Here is a 20,526-nt window from a genome sequence, read left to right on the forward strand (position 1 = left end):
TATACTTCACATGTGTCAAAGTGAATGCGGTTCTTCTGCACTACAGTTAATATTTGTGATGTTATAAAATCAGAGAGAGAGAGAGAGGATCTACACCACCACTAATGGGTAGATCCATTCAAGTTGCTAGTCGGTGCCTTCCTATCTGACCGAAAGGAATGTGCTGTGATAACAGTCCATAGAACCATCCGGTTCCTAAACTGCCCGGTTTCTACCGCCACCAAATATATATTCATTGCAACAATTGGAATTCCTGTATTCCCCTGATTAACCAAGCACTATTTTGACATCCAAGATAAGCCAAAATGACACTTCGTCAATCCCTGGGGGGGGGGATTTAGGGTGGAGTGGAGAAAGATGCGAATGAAAATGAAATAATAAGTTAGACATACAAACAACAAGTTCACATGGCCGCACTGTGCTGACTGGACACTAGTGAGTCCCATATGGCAGGTGTCAGTTAGTCCACACTAAGCACATGCATACAGTAGATGCATACGGTGGCATGGATCTACATGAGTCGCCCGAAAATCGGTGTTGAATTTTGCCTCCCTACCTGTCCGACATACTGTCTTTGTCTCGCCTCCAGGCTCCCGTACATGATCTCTCCTGCAGCCCCAGTCGGCCCGTGGAGGAGGAGGAGGAGGGGAGGGTAGGGATGCGGGGAGCGCGAGGAATTGACGCGAAGCCCCGTGAAGAAGCCAAGTGAATAATTGTCCCTGGATCCAAGGCGGATGGTTTTCAGTGATGGATCAAGATGTGGTGGACCTCCCGGTTACCCTTGTCATCAAGTCACCGAACCAGAAGTACAACGACCAGAAGGTCAGCTGCTTCCAAAACTGGACGGTGGAGAAGCTTAAAGCCCACCTGTCCGACATCTACCCCAGTAAACCCGTGAGTGTTTTCATTTCAAAGCGTTCTCCTTTCTCGCGGTCATCAGGCGAGAACACCGGAAGCTTCACAGTAGAAGGAATACTTACGTTCTAAATTTTGGTATCTTGGTTTTACAATTTCAGTTTCGCATTCACAATCATTTATAATTAATCAATCGTGTCCTTGAGCAAGGCGCTGAACCCCTAAACGCTCTCATTGAGCAGGTGTGCGCCTTGCGCCGTTTGTGTTTTTGTGTGTGTGTGTGTGTGTGTGTGCGTGTGCGTGCTTGCGAGATAAGACAACACCATGTCAATCCCCAGGGGGAAATTCTAATTCGATTTGTGTCAAGGTTGACATCTCAATAAGCATTTAAAGATCATTTGGTTTCATATCATATTTTTACTGAGGTTATGATAAACATTCTAGATTATTACTTATCATAACTTAGTCACATTTAGCATTGTGTGGTTTAAAATGATATACAGTAACATTGAGCAAAAATGTATTGACCCAAACTAAAAAAAAACAAAAAAAAAACATGTGCCACTGTGAGTGTCAATGTGCTTTGGCTGAAACGTTTCCTTCAAATTTGGGAGGCAAAATGCCAATTCTGCTCAGATAGTATGCACGCAAGTACCACACCAATATCCAAAATGAAAGGTTAAAAAACAAAATGCATTGATTGATTGATGAAATTAATCAGTTCCTCTAAAAATGTGGTACTTGGTGTTTTGTTGTATTGTGTCAGGAATAACAATTTATTCTATTTCTACAACCAAGAGATTAGTGTGTCAAGCCACTCATGTGGATTATGCAAAACACACTAATTAGACACATTGAGACTTCCTGTTCAAATTCTTAAGGAGCTGTAATTATCTTGTAATAATTCACAAATGTGAAGCCACAGCAAAATGCTGAATAATACCTTTTTTTTTTTTTTTATTCCATTGGTCATGAAACTTTCAGGAGAGAAACCTCCACAAGTAAGCAGATTTGACCTGAAATGTCCAATCATATCACATCTGAATGTGTTTGTTGTAACTATTAACCGCTAACTGATGGTGTTTAAATGGAAAATAATAGCAATGAATTGTTTTCATTTGAGAACAGTTTTAGTCGTAGCTTTACAATCGCTGCGAGGAAACTCATTTAGATTCTTTCATCAGGGAATTTGAATATAAGTGGATATCGTGATACTATACTGAATACTGATACTTGTTGGAAATTCACTATGATTGCGATGGTAATTTCTTCCACAGGATGCGTTCCTAACCTCAGTAATTTTTGTTGGTTTCCAACACCGCACAAGAGGAAAAAAAAAAAAAAAACCATGAAAACATCCGTTGAGAACATACTGTAAGAAAAGTGGCGTTGTGCCCGCGTCGCCTCCGTCTAATCCACTTTTACAGCGGGCTTATCCCCCTGACTGCTGCCCTGCTAAAGCTTCTATTGAGACCTCCCTCATTCCCCAACCCCTTTCTTTTCCACATTTTTATATTACAAATGGAACATTTGGATTGCAACTTGAGTCAACATCGTTGTTAATAAATATATGTTTTAGAAAGGTGTCACCGTCGGTTTTTATCATTCAAGCGTTTTAGGCATTTAAAACCTATTTTCCCGTTTTACATTTTAGAGCTCGAAAGACCAGAGGCTGGTGTATTCTGGAAAACTCCTTTTGGATCACTTCACCTTAAAAGATGTGCTCAGAAAGGTAAGCTCTCTCTCTCTCTCTCTCTCTCTCTCTCTGGATAACACTTTCTTAAATGTACTTTCTCACCGCGCTCTCTGAAAACGACACATTTGTACGGCCACCACCATTTAGCCCTTGGTATTCTTTAGTTTTCGTTTGTGAATTTATGCAATTTAAACTTTGATTTGATATCAAAGTAATAAGGGATTGTTTTTGTTTCGAGTAGCCTATAGATATCTATAATTCTAGGTCTGTATGTCCTTTGATTATCTCGACAACCGTTCATCCCATCGACTTCACGCTTGGCGGGTGTATCCCCGGGGGCCCCAAGGACGTGCAGTGTCGAATTCAGTGCAATTTGGACACGCCGCACGTGTTATATTCATAAACTTTGAATAAACAGCGAGCCGCTCTGTACAGCTAAGGCCATTTGTGACATCACCATCCAGTACATGAAGCACAGGACGCACGCCTGGCTCACATCTACACTAGCGCTGGAGATGCTAGCCGAGCGGCAGGCGCGTGACCTTCAGCGTCACGCACGCGAGAGGGCAGCCCTGCGCGGCGAGCAGTGCCCGCCCGGCATTCCGCATAAACTCAACTGAATCATTGACTGAAGAAACCCGAAACGCTGAAGTGCTAACGTGTCTATATTTTCACATTTGCTGCTTATTCTTTATGACAATGTTGTCCTTGCATTTTGTGAAACTGAGACTTAAATGTCTTAAGTCTTAAGACTTTGAACGGGCGTGTATTGGATATTAATGGATGTATGATATAGAAAGGCTATGTTAAAAAAAGACTGGATTGTATATGAATACATAAGTAAAACTATCAAATTCACAATGCAATACAGAAACGTATAGAGCCTAACCCTAGAGAAATGATAGCCAGTGCCGGGCAGGGTCTAAACTTAACCTCCAGCCCTTACGGCCATATGGCCCGAGCATGTTCCAGGCATTACACTACGTTACTTTTCATACCGTACGACCACAACAGTCTTGATTTTTGCTACTTTGATCACTCCAGCGATCCTAACAGTAGCCGCCATGCGACAGATTTTGTCCTTGCGAGTGACACCCGATGTCTCCCAACAGCATGACGAGTACCACATGCTTCACCTGGTGTGCGCCTCTCGAACACCTCCCCCGTCCCCGAAGCCCCACAGCAATCGTGGTAACAAGTCCCCGCAGGGCCCGGCGGCTGCTCCCGCGGTAGGTTTGCCGTCACCCTCTCTCACCTGTTGCCATTGATTTCATCATCGTGGCGTTGCTCCACCCGTACGTTGTTGTCTGTTGTTACCTCATGGATTGACCGTTTACAATTGTACACTCTTAGACAAGCCTGTGTTGTCATTTTGACCGAGCAGACACACACCTGAAACATCCTTCCTGGTTTTGGGGTTGCAGGTGATCTTTGTTCTCCCATTTGATGCAATCGGTTGTCGAAACGCAGTTTACACCTTCGTTTGATCGAAATCGACTTCCAACATCAAGGGGCTGTGTCCCCTAAATCTCGGCGTGATTAGCGCCGCCGCGACCCCTCCCCTGCACACGCACGGATGGCTGGTTATGCGATGCAAGACAGGGGTTCGGACAAAACTCTGCCTTATTTGGCATGTTTTGCTTGCAAATGTTTTCCAAGTGAAACATTGTCGTTCCCAATAATCGTTTTAGAGTTTTAGAACACCCCCATTTTTCCAGTTTCCAATACTGACGTCACTCAAAAGCTCATTCCCTGCGCATTAAGCCCCCATTTATTTTTTTTATTAAAATGTAAGCAGTTCAAGTCCAGTGAATATAGTGAGGTGGTACAAAGGTAAGCGCTAAACTGCCAGAGGTTTAAAAAAACAAAATAATAATAACAAAGTTTTGAATACCAAAAATAATGTAAATTCCAGAGTTAAAAAACGTTTTCCCTTGTTCCCTTTTTCGGGGAAGAAGTACTTGGCTAACAATAACAACTCACAGCTGTTCTGCAGCAATGGAGATAGAATAAGCCATGAAAGTTGTTGCAAACAATGCCTGCAGATGTTATGCTTGAGCGATCGCGCTAAATTCCAAACAAAAACAACAAAAAAACAAAACAAAACTCTGCTCCAGTTCTCTGTTTGGCTTCCGTTTTTCATTCTCCACACAAGTAAGCAACCAATCACAAGATTTGCATATTGAGATTTAAATATATAAAGAGGCGTGTCTGCGCTGTGAAGCACCGCCAGTGGACTTACTGAAGACCGGAAGAAGGTGCGATGGAGTGACGAGTCAAAATTGGAAATCTTGGGTTCGTGACGCAGGGTTTTTGTAACTGTCAAACATGGAGGAGGAAGCGTGACGGTCTGGGGCTCTTTTGCCGGATACAGAGTCGGTGACTTGCACGGAGGGACCGGCACCTTGAAACAAAAAGGGCTACCGCAGCGCCATTTTGCAGCGCCATTTTGCAGCGCCACGCAATGCCCTCTGGTCTACACCTAGTTGGTCAGGGGTTCATCCGACAGCAACATGAAGACCCAACACAAACCTCAAGGCTACGTCACAACCACCTTAAGAGAAGAGAACAAGACGGGAGGCTTCGAGTCATGGAATGTCCGGCACAGTCTCCAGACTTAAGCCCCGTGGAGCTGCTTTGGGATGAACTGGACAGAAGGGCGAAGGCAAATCAACCTACAAGTGCAACGCAATTGTGGGAACTTCCCCAACAATATTTGATTTCCGTGGTGGAAAGAACACCACGATTGTGTTCAGCGGTTATATCTGCAAAAGGTGGCTACGTTGCTGAGTCATGAAATATAATAGATACAGTATATTTTCTCCCTGTTTCAGCCCCAACTGAATTCTACAAGCCCCTTCCCCTCCCAGAGCAGCCATTTGGCATCGAGCGGCGGTGGAGCGCCGTTTTGGGCGCACAGCCCTTACCATGCGATGCACCTGGCCTTTACACATAGGTAAGCTCCATTCAAGTCATCATGAGGATTGTTATTATTTTTGAGGCTGTTCTAATATCATTGTTGGGATTGAATTGCCCTGTATTTCAGTCCCATGATGTGGAACCCGTACTGGCAGCCCTCCCCTCCAACAGAGAATACGGCAGCTCCCACGTACACCCCCATGACGCTCATGTGGTGGCAGCAGCAATATGTCCAACAGTACTACATGCATTAGTGAGCACCTTCATATTTTGTATTTCTGTCCTGGCCTGATGATTACATTTATGACCTAGTTCAAGGAATAATTGCTCCATCCCTCTGCTACGCTCTATTGCAGTTGGTTTCATTATTTTTAATTATATTTATATATTTAATATTATTGTCATTTTATTAGTCGTAGTAGTAGTAGTATTTGTAGTATTACTGTTAGTATTATTATAATTACATTATTACTATTATCACCACTGCTATCTCATCAGACCATATATACACTGATCAGCCACAACATTAAAACCAGCACTAATAACCACTAATATTATGAAGCTCCCCCTCGTGCCACCAAAACAGCTGTGACCCGTGGAGGCATGGACTCCACAAGACCTCTGAAGGTGTCCTGTGGTGTCTGGCACCAAGACGTTAGCAGCAGATCCTTTGAGTCCTGGAAGTTGGGAGGTGGGGCCCCCATGGATCAGGCTTGTTTTTCCAGCACATCCCACAGATGCTCCATCGGATCGGACCCTAACCCCACCCATCCACATGATGTAGAAGAAAAGCTGATTCATCAGACCAGGCCACCTTCTTCCGTTGCTCCATGGTCCAGTTCATGGTCCGTTGTAGGCGCTTTAGACCCTGTCGCCGGTGCACTGGTTGTCCTTCCTTGGACCACTTTTGGTCGGTACTAACCACTGCATACCGGGAACACCCCACAAGACCTGCCGTTTTGGAGATGCTCTGACCCAGTCGTCTAGCCATCACAATTTGGTCCTTGTGGCTCAGATCCTTACGCTTGGCCATTTTTCCTGCTTCCAACACATCAACTTCAAGAACTGACTGTTCACTTGCTGCCTGAAGTGTTATTCACTTCACCTGTCACTGGTTTTAATGTTATGGCTGATCGGTGTTTATCTTCTCTTAATATTTCTCTAATATGCCGTCCTTCTCTGTCCTTTGTTTTTTTGTTACTTATTGTTATTATTGTTTTTACTTTGCCTCCAGTCAGATGTGGGCGGCCTCCGCACATCGCTCCGTGCCGGCCCAACCCGTCGACGCGGCGCACCAGTCGGACCTGAACCCGCCGCCGCCCCAGGAGCACGGCGAGGTCCAGGTGAACGCCCCGGCGGGCGAGGCCCCGAACGAGGATGAGGAGAACCGAGACTGGCTGTACTGGATGTACACCATGTCGCGCACGGCCATCTTGATCAGCGTGTTCTACTTCTACTCCTCCTTCAGCCGCTTCATCCTGGTGATGGGGGCCATGCTGGTGCTCAACCTGTGAGTGGCTCCCGCTGCCTCCTCTCTTCACCCCCATTAGCTTGTCCGAGCGGTGGTGTCGGTTAAGCCCCGAAGAGCCAAACGGACATCATGAAGACCCCCCCAGCGTCCCCCGTTTTCCTCCCATTTATTTTTGCGGTTTATTTCTGTGAATATTCCAGGATAGGAACTCAAATGTGAATTTGATTATAGCATCGTATACTTTTTATCATATCAGGGTCTGGGGGGAGCTGTGAATGTGAACCATGGAAATTACGATTTATTTCAACCCTGTTTAACTCAATTTGAATTAAAACTATCAGATCCCCAGGCTTTTTACCCACTGTGTGGTAACCTGCAGCACGGCTGTGGTTTTTGCAGTTGCACAACAATGAAGTTAAAACCTGTGTCTGGAAGCTTTGGGGGAAAAGGAGGAAAAAAACACCAAAAAAACAACGATCTGAGCCTCTTTTTCAGTTCACCTCGTCGTCTCTGTTGTGTCGTGCATGACCCAGGCACCAAGCCGGCTGGTTCCCCTTCAACCTGGAGAATGAATTCCACGTTCCGGGAGACGGGGCCCACCAGGAGGACGTGGAGGGGGAACCGCACAACCCCGACCTCCAGGAAAGGGTGGAGGTCTGGATGACTTATCTCATTCACTCAGATGAACGCGGGACTCGGACCGGAAAGCAGCGTCTCTTATGTCTAGTCCTAAATGATCGTCGTTGGCAAGTCCATGATGATGATGATGATGATTGCGCGTTGATGATGCGTTGGAGCCTCTAGGGAGGTGTCTCGGAAGTACGGTCGCGCTTTCGCGCGCGTCTGTCTTAAAGAGACAAGTGAGAGACGAAGGTGGTGGCTCCGGGCAAAAGATGTCGATGGACAAGATGTAGTTCATACTGTGATTAATATTTGAATAATAATAAATAGTAAAATCAGTTTGGATGACGGTAGTTCATCAGAATTTACGGAGAATTCAAACATTTGGAATCAGAAATTCACTGTCCTCATTGATTTGATGCATTACAATCAAATATTCTGTGATAAACTCTGCTTTGATTATGTGCTCTGCTGGTGAGTATTTCAATGTGCCTGACAAAATTTTGCGTTTATTAATTGATAACAAAATAATCCTATAATTTAATCATGGGATTGATTTTATTGCAGGTAATGGCAGTTCACCACATTGATCTTGTACCTTTTACCATGTGATGAGCAGTAGGCATAAATTGAAGCATTTTATCCCAGAAAGATATGAACGATATATTTTCATATATTCATATATTTTTTTAAATAAATGTTCCAACAACCGGTACATGTTTTTTTGCGAAATAAAGGTTTCCCGTCAGTTTTCCCTCACCTGTGATCCACAACGTGCCCCCTTTTTGTTCTGTTCAGGAGCAAGCGGTGGAGGATGACGACGGTGAAAGTGGGGAGGAAGGAGTGGAGGACGCCAACGCCGCGCCGCACGCCGGCTTCCTGTCGTCCACCTGGTCCTTCATCATCACCTTCTTCATGTCGCTCATTCCGGAGGGGCAACAAAATGCTGCGAACTGAGCCCTGGGGCAGCCCCCTTCACACCGGCACCAGGCGCTGGGCTCCAGTATTTCCCGCCGAGGACTCATGGAAACAACACACTTCAATGTCAAACGCAGAGAACTGCTTCTGATTTTATAGGAGTGCGAGACGTTATTGTAGTATAATTAATATTTGGGCTGTACCCGACTTGGGTTTTAGCTGCTCAATACGGATATTCGACTATTCGTTTTTTCCGAGCGCCGCCTGAAGGCCACGTCACTTCCCGAAACTGCTCAACTGGAATTCAGTTCAGTCGACTGACTTCACTCGTCGACTTTCAGCCCGAGTTGATGTTATTATTTTGTCATGTAGCGACAGAAAATCACCTTTTGTCATCTTGACCATCAGAGTGTTGTCTTTGTAAAGTAGGTCTGTAGAGCTTGTTTTAATTTAGTAAATCACTCAGTGGAGAGGAAGCTGCATTCACGTGATTTTTTTTAAATTTTTTTTTTTTTTTTTTTTTTTTTTTTAAAAGGTATCCGCTACGAAGACGCTTCAATGACAAATATAGAAATGGAGTCTACTTGAAATGGACTCAAGTACCAGTGTAAATCATTTATTAGGGACGGTGTCATGTCCATGTTGTTTGGTGTCTGTGGTGGGATTTAAAATGGAGTCCATTCAAATGTGAAGTTTGTGTGCGAAGGCCTTTTGAAAGTACATTCTATAATTTGCCGCTCAATATTTTCCAGCTGAAGACCTTGGCTGTTGAAATTGTAGCACTACGTACAGATCGGGCGATCCCAGACTGAAACTATGCTCCACCACCGGGACTATTTTATGATTTGAAAACAATTTAAAATCACACAGAAATTGAAAATAGATCCATTTAAATGCCTGCTTTGCTTTTCCTATATTTGATTTTTCTTTAATGGACATTGTTTAAATTCTTCATTTCACAAGAATAAATGGTGGTGGCAAGATGATAATTTGTTCACTTTTTTTTTTAATATATTGTGTATTTTATTTAAAAAATCTATAATATGTTGCCTGGTGAAACAGTACAACGTTCAACGAGCTTTTATCTGCACGAGACCCATTTCAGGAAGTTTCACCATACTTTTATATAATAGTCACCGTGTGTTTTGTTTTACTTTTTCATATCTACCTTTTTATATCAAGAGAAAGCACTGAACGTTGTCTTCATGGATTCCAGAACACGAGGGTCCAGAGGACACCACCAGTGAGGGAGAGCCTCTGCTGTCCCTTCATGGTCCAGCAGGTGGTGGTGTTGACGCGCTATAACAGGTATCTTCATAAGGAACACAGTATTGTACTGAAGCGACACACCACTTTTTACCCCCCTGATGCGTGTACAAGTACTGTGTACTCACAATCGGGACGTTATTGACACCGACTACCGATACAAAAACTGAAATTAGAATTTGCAATACCACCAATACCGAAGACCCTATGTGTTTATCATTTATTTTCGGTGTCCCTTAAAGTGGTAATCCGCAAGATGATTTTCTTACAAAAAACCCCAGATTATACTTTATTTAGCTTGCACTTTTTAACAAACAGCCATGCAGTATTTATGCCTTGTGCACGTGCTCGACTTCAATGCTACGGCGTTCCCCCATATCAAGTGACCAAGAAAAACAAAATCAATCAGAAGAAGCCAAAGCTTCGACGAAACAAAGTGACTGTCGGTAAATTGCAGAAATAAAACAAAGGGAAACTCCATCGTCTGCGACGTTGCGCTGCGTCCGTATCTGAACATGTTCTCACAGGTTTCAGTTGAAACTAAAGTGCTGTACTGACCCTCAAGCCTCAATAGCTCTGATGAGATATGCAAACACTGCCCTCTACCGGCTGCTGGTGGTAGAAACCCTTCATTGTCCCTGATGCTTCACTTTATAGCCACTTATATTTCCTTGAACCCTTTAAAAGAAAAGAAAAAAATTGTTTTGATGCGTGAATCTCAATCTTCACATCGTGCCCCGGTCGACAAGAAGGACCTTCAATCAACATCGTGAAAAGGTAAAAGTTTCATATCCGGCAAAAAGATGTCGCTCTGCACAGCTTAGACGGTTTGATAATCAGAAAGCCATAACAGTCAGCAGCCGCATCTTTTCATACCTTAATGTATTCATTCCTTTAAAGATGACTCGATGGTGGATTGAGAACTCATTGCTTTGTGCATGGAGTTTCATTCACTCGAGCACGTCATTAGTTATGACTCATTTGAGTTTTCCGGAGCAACCCAGGACGATTCGCACGAAGGCTTGAGCGACTCATGTCGATTACGCACATTTTTAGAGCTTATTGTGCTTAATCTCCGGGTGCGTTGCAATGACATTGACATCGTGGTATTCGTAAGACATTTTAAGGATGGGCAGAAACCCCGTGCATGTCTCCTGCCTTTATCGTTTCCACAAAGTGACTACAAATACCTTCAGTGTTTGTTTGGTAAACGGGAGTCAGTTTAAATACAAACTCTACCGGTGACTTGTGAGAGCTGTTTTAGTGCCGCGTCCTACAACTGTTTTTTTTTTTTTTTTTTTATCGCAATCCACAATTTGAAACATGCTGAGGTCAAAGGTCACAAAGTACTGCTGAACAACACGTCACAGACTAGCACAAGTATTTTCTCACCTCGTTGAAATGGAAGAACCGAAGGGATGGTTTCGCTGTTTTCAACCCGGGCGTTGTCACAAGGTTGGCTCCCATCATCTGACTGTTCCAGTGTGTAACACACAACCACCCGATGGAGGAGGCTTTTACTCACATCGACACTGGAACATAATACGGATTAAACAGTTTTCTTCCATTCGACCGATGAAGCCTGACAATGCTTACGTGGCATGTAGGTTCTATTCGCTGTGAAATCTCTTCCACTTTAGTAACGTTTCCCTCAGTGTGTCCCAGCGTTGGAGAAACAAGTCAAAAGAGCCTCCCCCAAAAAAGCTAAACCCGAGCAGTGTTTACCTGACTGGCGGCTGACGTGCCAAATGAAATGCGGAGCGGCTTCCACTGATCTCAAAACGAAACTGGAAGCGTTGGGGAAAAAAATAAATAGAATCAAACAGCGTTTTCGTACATGTTTTTATTGCTTTCTATTGGTTATATATAAAAAAAAAAAAAAAAAAATCGGGTTTGTCATCATTCAGGTGGATGATCTGCGGCTCCGATGCCGGCCGCCAGAAAGACTTTGCTTTGAATCAAGATGTAAACACAGACATCCCATCAGGTCAATTTGTACAATAGAGATTTTACACTGTAAATGGGGATGAATCAATACTGTATTTTTTTCTTCTTCGATAGAGTACTCTTAAGTACCTGCTGAGTAGTGAAATTCTTGTTAATTAGTTGACATCAGCCTTTATAATCTGGATTTGGACTATACACCACACAAAACTGACATACATCAAAACTGTGCCGTTTAAAACAAAATATCATGAATTCTCTTGTGAATATAAAGACTTGCGCACCTTTGAAATGACACATGGACAAGTACTAAGCAAGTTTAAAGATCATAGAATATTCAAGGTACAACCTTTTTGACATTCACTGAACGCTCAAGAACAAGTACCTAAATATCGATTCTAGAGGTTGAACTTTTTAAACAAATACAACAGAGATGAGGCTAAAATAGTTTTCTTTTTAAGATATCAGCGGGAGGATTCTACAGATTAAAAACAACAGGCTCTGACAACGCGCTTCAGCGACCGAACGGACGACGGATTCATCTACGAAAATAAACGGCTCTTCCTTTGTCTTTGGCGTTTTGGTGCCATGAACATTTATGAGAAACACTTTTTGAAACGTCTGAAATGCAGGACGTGCACATGAAGAGCTTTCACAAGGCACATAAGCTACTGTCCATATCCAGAGCTACACACCGACGGAGACGACGGCAGGGTCCGCGCCCACACACACACACACACACACACACACACACACACACACACACACACACACACACACACACACACACACACACACACACACACACACACACACACACACACACACACACACACACACGGGATTGAAAAGTTATTGCTAAAGACGGTACTGCACGTAGCGAGATGACAATAACGGCAACACTTTACAATCACTGTAGAAACATTTTGCATAAAATGACAGTCATAGAATACTGGATTTACCGATTAATCGACACCACATCATACACACACAGAGACACAGACTATGCACAGAATATAAAAAGTGGTGTGATTAATACGGGCTCGGATTTTTATTATTTTTCTTTAATTTAATGGGTAATTGCATGTCAAAATATTTGATCCCAGCGACAAAATAAGTTGAGTTGTGGACAAAAAAATATATATTGTGTAACAACCTCAGAAATCATTTGATTCTTAAGTTGCAAACCGTACATTTTTCGGGTTCAGTAACCTTTGGGAATAAAATCAAACTATCGGCCACGGCAGGTGAGAAACCACGGCCGCGTTCACACCGGGCATGAGCGCGCGTCTCGGGTGATCCGATCACGAGTGGAGCGTTCTAGGTTCTTCTGTTCACAACCGGGCGTTAGCATGCGTCTCCACTTGTGATCGCATCTAACGGCGCGTTCCATTCGGACTGGCGAAGTCGGGAGATTTCAACGGGAAGGGATTTCCGCCCGGGAAAGTCGGTAGACCCGCGCCGACCCCGCCCTCTGGTTGTTCCGCAGCTGTCCCTTTTACGAAAGGGCAAGCGCAGCCAAGGAGGCGTCCATCGTTGTTTCCTGACTTGTACTGGGGACGCCGCCACCTCGGGTGTGACGGCGTTCCCAGCCCCGGCTTCCGGGGCGAATGAAGCGCCTTCCGTCAATTCCCCGCTCTACAGGCAAATAAACACGCACATCATTCACAGTTGCGCGGGGAACCTCGGCGCACCCGCGAATTTGCAACAACGCGGAGTGAAAAGTTGGTGCCGTGTGATCTGTGGCAGCGCAGGGTTCAGGCCGAACAGAGTTGTTTACGTCCCTGCTTTTCTCACTTGTACGGAAAATTTTAAACATGAACATAATTAGAGAATTATTATTATTATATCATAAGAGAATGTGAGCAGATTTTTTTTCTTTCTTTTTCCTCTGACCAGCGGTGCGCCGTACACGCTGCGCGGCTTTTCCTGTTTTTATTTTAGATGTATTTATTTTCGTCTGTTTCCTACTGAAACAGTGAAGTCATTATTATTATTATTATTATTATTATTATTTTAAACACGACTGAGTTAAGGGACTGTCCCATTCGGCGTTGGATCCGCACAGCGGAGAGGGAGCCATCTCCGATCCACTGAGCGTCCCCGTTCCCCCCCGATTAAAACGAATAAAAACAGTGTTTTTATTTTGGATGTGTTTTGTCCCGCCGTTAGTTTCCCACTTGTACGAAACAAGATTTCAGCGTGTTTCCTGTGTACTTCATCCGCGAGAATCCATTTTACCTGTTGTCGTGGCTTCTTGTTTTGCATTTTGAGGACGTCAGCTGAGGCGGCGGCCCTTCAACGTGGCGCCGGGACACACCCGCGCTTAAAGGAATGCGGCCCCGGACCCGCCTCCCAATGTGGTTTGAGCGTTGGGATCCGGACGCGGTCTGGGTGCGCTCACCGCGCCGCTCGGAGCCGCCCGCCCGAGACGCACGTCGATGCCGGGTGTAAACGGGGCCTTGTGATCCGCTGGCGTCTAAAGTGCTTACTGTACAGTACGATTATGGCCTCTGAAATAGTTTTCCTATGTTACAAATTCAGTGGATACTTATTTACACACGACCGTTTGACATTGATCACAACATTGAAATCGGCCCGAGAGTTCAACAGAGGACGCGTGAGCAGCAAGACCGACTCCGAGGACTCAGAGTGGCGGTATCAGTTTGTACGTACGTTCTACGTTGTACCCGGAGGATCCTAAAGTGTACTGTGAGCGCTTGGCAACCGACAGCGCCTGAATGGCTTCAGTCAAGCGGGTTCGGAGGCTGGTGTCGTTTAGTTTACGGGGCTCCGGATTTAAAACGGGTTCAGATAAAAGTCGGGGAAACAGAACGACGGTGGAGGGCAGCTCACAATGTCAGCTGTAAACAGACTAAAAAAACCCTGAAATAAAAAAAAAAAAAAAAAAGAAGGTTTTTTTTAAATATACATCCCCCCCCGAAGAACTAAACTCAAAATCCGAAACATGGCCACCTGTGCTTTGGCATAGACAGTTTTGAGGGAGGGCGGTCGATGGTTAACACAAAGGGAACCTCCCGGGGGAATATTTGAAAATAAGAAGACGTTTCCAAAACGGCCGCGCTTTGGCCCGGCGGCGAGAGCGGAAAGCGTTCCTCTGCTCCCCTGCCGCGTGGCGGCCGCTCACAGGGTCCACCGGGGGACGCGGGGAGACGGTTCGGTTGAGCCGGGCCCCGCCGCCCCTCGCCCCCGCCAGGGTGGAGTGGCGGCGACACCCGACGCGGCCCGTCACAGGAAGGTCTCGGCGGTGGAGCGCTCCCCCGGCTGCTCCGGGCTGACGTCCACTCTAACACAGGCCACCTTCTCTTGGCTGAGAGAGAGAGAGAGAGAGAGAGAGAGAGGTTATAGGCAGCACTGGAGGGCGGTTTCATCAGGAGATCGTTGAGACGATGCAGCGCTGGGTGCAAGTAATTATCGAGTGAGGTGCTGAACACACACACACATTTCAGATACGTCTTTATTCACTAAACGATGAATGACGACTTTGTTTGCTGTCACAGATTAGAATTTGTGAAGCAACATATTTGCAACAGCGGTTCCCTGCTCGGACAGGGCCAGACGGCGTCCCCCAGAGGACCCGGAACTTAACTGCCGACAGCAAATGAGTTGAGAATCAAAGGAATTCAAGAGAAATCATTCGCTGCGGAAAGAGACTTTATCCGCTCGGAAAGGCCCCAAAATAGTGTGAGAATTGTTTGAGAATTGCTGCGAGTAATTAAAGAGTCATTTGAAACCAATATTTCCAAGAAATGGTCATGATCCTTCAAGGTCTGAATTGATGACTTATAGGGAGTATAGGGTTATGACTTGTGTTTAATCTATACATTTATACTATATTATGTATATCATATTTACTAATTCAATTTGATAATTTTCACTTATATTTATGAAATGCATTTTGCTTTTCATTATTACTATTTGATTCCCTTCTAGCAATGTGAAGTGCTTTGAGTCGTTGAGATGTTGTGTATAAGACGTTCCATACAAAGAAAGGTTATTATTCATAGAATAGTAATAGTAATGCTAATCATCTATACTTGAATTACCAACAATGGGATGCACTGTTTGGGAGGCGGGGGGAGGGGAGGGGCAGGGTTGTCATAGCTACCTTTCACTACGCTTCACGGGTTGGCCACACGGGTGTGCACCCAAGTTCACTGCCTTCCACACCCCGCTTTTGGCCATTTCATCAGAGATATTAACAACCGAGGGGTCGGAATCAGAGCTACATGCCAAAATGCAAAACACAGATTAGCACGCACACACACGGGCACGCACGCACGCACACACGCACGCACAGACACACACACACACACACACACACACAGACACACACGTGGGAGGGTTCAGTTCAGTAGAGGACAATGCACATGCACATCATTAGTACATTAACAGTGAGACACGTCACACCAGACAGACCGCATATGTTCTGCTCCGATCGCACATATGGATATTAATGAATCCATGGAATCACTAGGGCGGGGTCCCGAACGGTAACGATTCAATTCCATCCCACATCGATGCGACGGCTCGTTGTATACATGGCGAGAAACGCTATCAACTTTAAAGGACGCCGTCTGACGTGCGGTACATAAATATTTCAGGGAACAAATTCATTACTGGGGGGCGGGGGGCAACTACAAAAGGAAAAAACAAACCAAAAACTGACAATTCAGGACACGAATAAACAAACAAAATAAAGATATTAAAATGTACTTTTAGACTAGGGTGCTGATCTCAGCGGAATTTTTTTTATTTTTAACCCGGCCCTAATAATCTCCGCACGATCCTTCAAGCCCCGTGCAATCGCCGGTTAGTTGTGGCAGTATTCACTCCATTTCAAAAAGCACTTTCCGTTTCGCCGGCAACGGACCGAAACGGTTACAGCACACGCTTGTTTTTTTTTTTTGTTTTTTTTTGTTTTTTTTTTTAAATCGCCAACCATTTCTGCTCCCAAGCAAAATGGTCGGATCCGAGGGAGCCCGGAAGCGACAGCATGCGCTCGCTGTCCGGGCTGTCAGTGTTACTGAGTGGGGGTTAAAGCTCAGCCGCGTGGGTCAGATGGTTTGCATCAGACACCCACCCCCGGCGCCTCTTCTCCCAGGGGGACGCTGGCGGCCACTAGTCCTATTCTGTACGATCTGTTCAGGACAGACAACACACAGCTGAGGCCAGAACGCTAGGAGAGGACATGGTGAAGCAGAGGAGGACATGGCTGTGTTCAGAAAGCTCGAGACGTGTGTGTGTGTGTGTGTGCGTGCGTGCGCGCGTAGTTCAAGTGAGTGTGTGTGATTTGGTTTCCCCGCCTTATTTTCCCCATCGTTGCATGTCAAACGGCATCAGGATTTTTTATATTTTAACAACAGGACAAAGATTCGGATGCTAGTCGCTTGTTGACGCCCAACGATGGAAAATAAACACCTTATCCCCGCCGAAGATGTTCTCGTAACATTGTGTGATCTTTAGAGGCAGAGGCTTTAATTTTAGAGTTTCAAAAGTGGCGACCGTTTATGAAGGTAATCCATTTAAACACCCGGAGGATGACAGTTCCACTAATAACAACAACACAAGCACAGTAGATGCATTATTCATGACGACTCAACACGACCGTACGCATGGATGTTTTTTTCCGCCCGTTTGACTGTGTCTGTGTCTATGCGTGCGTGCGTGCGTGAGAGACTCGCCTCCCGGACAGCGCCTTCACCGGGATGTTCAGGCTCGAGTCCTCGTAGTGCATCTTCAAGCCTACTTCCTCGTCCTGCAGCATGGACTGAGCCTCCTGGAGAAGGAGGCGACAAATACACAAATGTCAGAAAACAAAAACAAACCTCGAGTCTCAATCTCCTCGTCACTCAGCGCCTCATCCCGTCTCCTAACGGCCGTCTATGGCTGTGGTTTTGAAAATGATTACTCCACAAAGAGGATGTTCAAGCTCATAGTTCAATTTGATGGTGTGGCTTCCTTGATTGACATGCCTCCCGCTCTACGCTCTAAGTAAGGCGGGCGGATTTCCTCATTCCTCTGAGCGTAAAGCCAAACTCGAGGCCTCAAATCGTCTCGTCGGAAAAAAAACCCAAACAGGCCCCTTAAAACACGTTTCCTAAACAATCTGAAGAAGAAGAAGAAGAAGGGTTAGCAATAAGTACGTCTCTTCCGCCCAGACAGAATCTTGGAAGACAAGAAAAAAAACAATAATAATAATTCTATTCAAAACACGTCCTGTCCGCCCGTGGTAGTCTGGCTAGGTTGCCATGGCAACAGGAGACAGAAGTGCGCAAGTCTTTGTTTGCGTTACCCGCTTCTCTCGCTCCTTCTTCTTCTTGTCGTCCTCCTTCTTCTTCTTGCTTTCCGGAATCAGGTCGTCCAGCCAGCTCAGCTCGCGCTTTGTGAAGAAGAAGTCCAGAAGCTTCCGGATGAAGACCAGCGCCAGCACCTGAGGGGTTGTTTACAATAGTCCCAAAACAGCGGTTTGTTTGAAAATGCTTTTCCATCCTTGACGGCACGAGCAATTTATGTAATGCCGGGTTAAAGGTGACACCAGCTTGAAATTCAACTCTCAGAGCTTGGCTGTGGACATTTGACATCCAATGCCACAAAACGTTTGACACTCAAACACTCAAAAAGTTAATATCCAGCTCTAAACACCCGGTTACATTGACTTGGATTATTTCATATAGCGGAACACGTTTTATAGGTGAAAACGTCACTAAAGTGTCGCGTTCCTGTGTATCCGGGGGGGCCGGGCGGTGCTGCGTACGCCCTCCTTCCTCCCGCTCAACACAGGGCGCGGGCGTTACCATCATGGGGAAGACGACGGCGGCGGGCGAGGCCTTGATGACCCAGAGCAGCACCAGGCAGGTGAGCTGCACCAGCGTGAACACGTGCACCTTCCACAGCGGCACGTAGCGCAGGTAGATCAGGTCGGGCTGGTGCTTGGCGGGCATGCCAAACAGCTTTATGCGGTCAAAGAACTGGCGGGGGAAAAAAAAAAAAGAAAAGAAACAGAGGTGGATTAATTGTGTTTGGAGGCGGAGGGGGGGGGGGCTGGTCTCAATTCAAAGAACCAGGAAACGCTTTTCAAGGCCTTCAAAGGTTTCCCCGTTCGGGAACGATCAAAGGCCTGCTTTTCAAAAAGGCTCGCGTCTCGTCATCGGAACACAATTGCCGTTCTGCTTCTGAGACAAAAAAAAATAATAATTAAATAAAAATGTCTGATGTTCTCTTCAAAGGGGTGGACAGAATAAAGACTTACCTGAATGCCTTTCAGTGAAGAGACTCCCATGTAGAGGAAGACTCCATACAGGACCGGCATGGGAATGAACTGAGGGATAAAATAAAATGCTTAAAATGTGCATGATGACGTAACACGAGTGTCACGGCGGAACAAGGGTTTTGAATTAGGGCCGTGGCGACAACCGTATTACATGATGTCATCAACGCAAAAAAATATATATATATTTTTTTGTCGTATTTCATTTTTTTCCCTGGTGAAAGTTATGAAATTTAAACACAATTATCATTGTTCATTGTGGCACGGTGGCACAGTGCATTGCACTGCTGCCTCACAGCAAGAAGGTCCTGGTTCGATTCCCGCCTGGGGCGCTGTTGGCACCGTGCTCCGACGGGTTATCTCCCAAATAGGAGCCTTTCTGTGTGGAGTTTGCATGTTCTCCCCGTGCTCACATGGGGTTTCCTCCACCTCACGTCAGTAAGGACCCCCACCAAAAACATGCACACATCATCGTCTGACCAGCAATGGACAATTATCACCTGGTCCCCGGGCGCGTCCACGTACGCTGCCCACTGCTCCTGGCTGTGCCCTCAGAGGAAGGACAAGCCAGGATGGGTCAAAAGCAGAGGATCCATTTCACCGGCCACCATCAAAAGCATGTGCATGTGTGTGTGTGTGCAAGCATGTGTTGTAGTGTGGTGTGTTGCGTGACTAATAAAGACTGTTTCTTTCTTTCTTTCTTCCTTCTTCAGTTATCATCATTGACTGCATTTCATCAGCTGTTCAATGAGAGCTGTGTTTGTGTCGATTCACGCAGATAGAAATATATTCATGGTTCCCCTTATTCATGGTTCCTCATTGAAATGTTAGCCTGGTGCATTTTTCTAAGCTTCTGTTTTATCCTGTTATTGTAATGCAAAAAACTGACTGGCAAGAAAAAAAATAATCCCTATATGAGACTCAACTTGTTGCGTCAAATATTTTAGAACGCATGTCTGACGGTATAACAGTCAGACGTATATAAAAGTTAATAGTGATTCTCATCATGTATTGAATGTCAATATAGAAACTTATCGTGAGCCACCTCATACGTATTGGATTTAATCGATATTGAGTCCTATCGTTTGTATTGTAATACAACTGTCAGATCCTGTCCAATATCCAGCCTTAAACGTTTACATAACATTCATTTAAATAATAATAATAATAATAATAATTAAAAAAAAACCTTCCTTTTCCCCACTCACCCTTAGCACGGAGGTCATGAAGACGGAGCATCCCATCAGGACAAAGATCATGAAGCCGGTGAACCTCTGCTCGCGGATGCCCAGGAACTTGGGCTGCTCCCCGGGGGCGGAGCAGCCCGACTCCACCTTGAGGCTGTTGACGTGGGAGATGGAGAGCACGGTGGCCGCCACGAACCAGGGAAGACCCATGATGGAGCACACGCCCAGCATCACCGCCACGATCAGCAGGTCCAGGTGGTAGCCGCAGCCTTTCTGCAACACACACGCACACACACACACAGTAGAATGACGCTGCAATGTTTTAGATTACGTTCCTTGAAACTCCAAGCTCTTTTGC

General features: G+C 45.4%; 2 protein-coding genes across 10 annotated transcripts in view; one reads left to right on the plus strand and one right to left on the minus strand.

Annotated features, from left to right (window-relative positions):
* Positions 1-9,451, plus strand: part of LOC307243678 (homocysteine-responsive endoplasmic reticulum-resident ubiquitin-like domain member 2 protein) — a 9,790-nt gene extending 339 nt beyond the window's left edge. The window contains exons 2-9 of one of the 3 annotated variants that reach the window (XM_080018580.1): positions 590-894; positions 2,510-2,587; positions 3,664-3,780; positions 5,386-5,507; positions 5,598-5,723; positions 6,705-6,980; positions 7,475-7,595; positions 8,361-9,451. In XM_080018580.1, coding sequence (XP_079874706.1) covers positions 748-894; positions 2,510-2,587; positions 3,664-3,780; positions 5,386-5,507; positions 5,598-5,723; positions 6,705-6,980; positions 7,475-7,595; positions 8,361-8,519 — 1,146 coding nt within the window. In that variant the 5' untranslated portion in view covers positions 590-747 and the 3' untranslated portion in view covers positions 8,520-9,451. The remainder of the gene's footprint in view (positions 1-589; positions 895-2,509; positions 2,588-3,663; positions 3,781-5,385; positions 5,508-5,597; positions 5,724-6,704; positions 6,981-7,474; positions 7,596-8,360) is intronic. The other 2 variants (XM_080018581.1, XM_080018582.1) reach the window with 2 other exon arrangements.
* Positions 9,452-11,574: 2,123 nt separating this feature from the next.
* LOC307240953 (sodium bicarbonate cotransporter 3-like) overlaps positions 11,575-20,526 on the minus strand; it is a 59,526-nt gene continuing 50,574 nt past the window's right edge. For 6 of the 7 annotated variants that reach the window (XM_080014878.1, XM_080014879.1, XM_080014877.1 and 3 more), the window contains 7 exons: positions 20,190-20,441; positions 18,964-19,032; positions 18,509-18,682; positions 18,007-18,144; positions 17,396-17,490; positions 16,795-16,852; positions 11,575-15,021 (listed from right to left, as the gene is read on the minus strand). In XM_080014878.1, the coding sequence (XP_079871004.1) occupies positions 14,998-15,021; positions 16,795-16,852; positions 17,396-17,490; positions 18,007-18,144; positions 18,509-18,682; positions 18,964-19,032; positions 20,190-20,441 (810 nt within the window). In that variant the 3' untranslated portion in view covers positions 11,575-14,997. Of the gene's footprint in view, positions 15,022-15,819; positions 15,937-16,794; positions 16,853-17,395; positions 17,491-18,006; positions 18,145-18,508; positions 18,683-18,963; positions 19,033-20,189; positions 20,442-20,526 lie in introns of all 7 variants that reach the window. The other variant, XM_080014880.1, reaches the window with a different exon arrangement.

The sequence above is a fragment of the Zeus faber genome, assembly GCF_960531495.2.
Source record: "Zeus faber genome assembly, chromosome: 1".
NCBI lineage: Eukaryota > Metazoa > Chordata > Actinopteri > Zeiformes > Zeidae > Zeus > Zeus faber.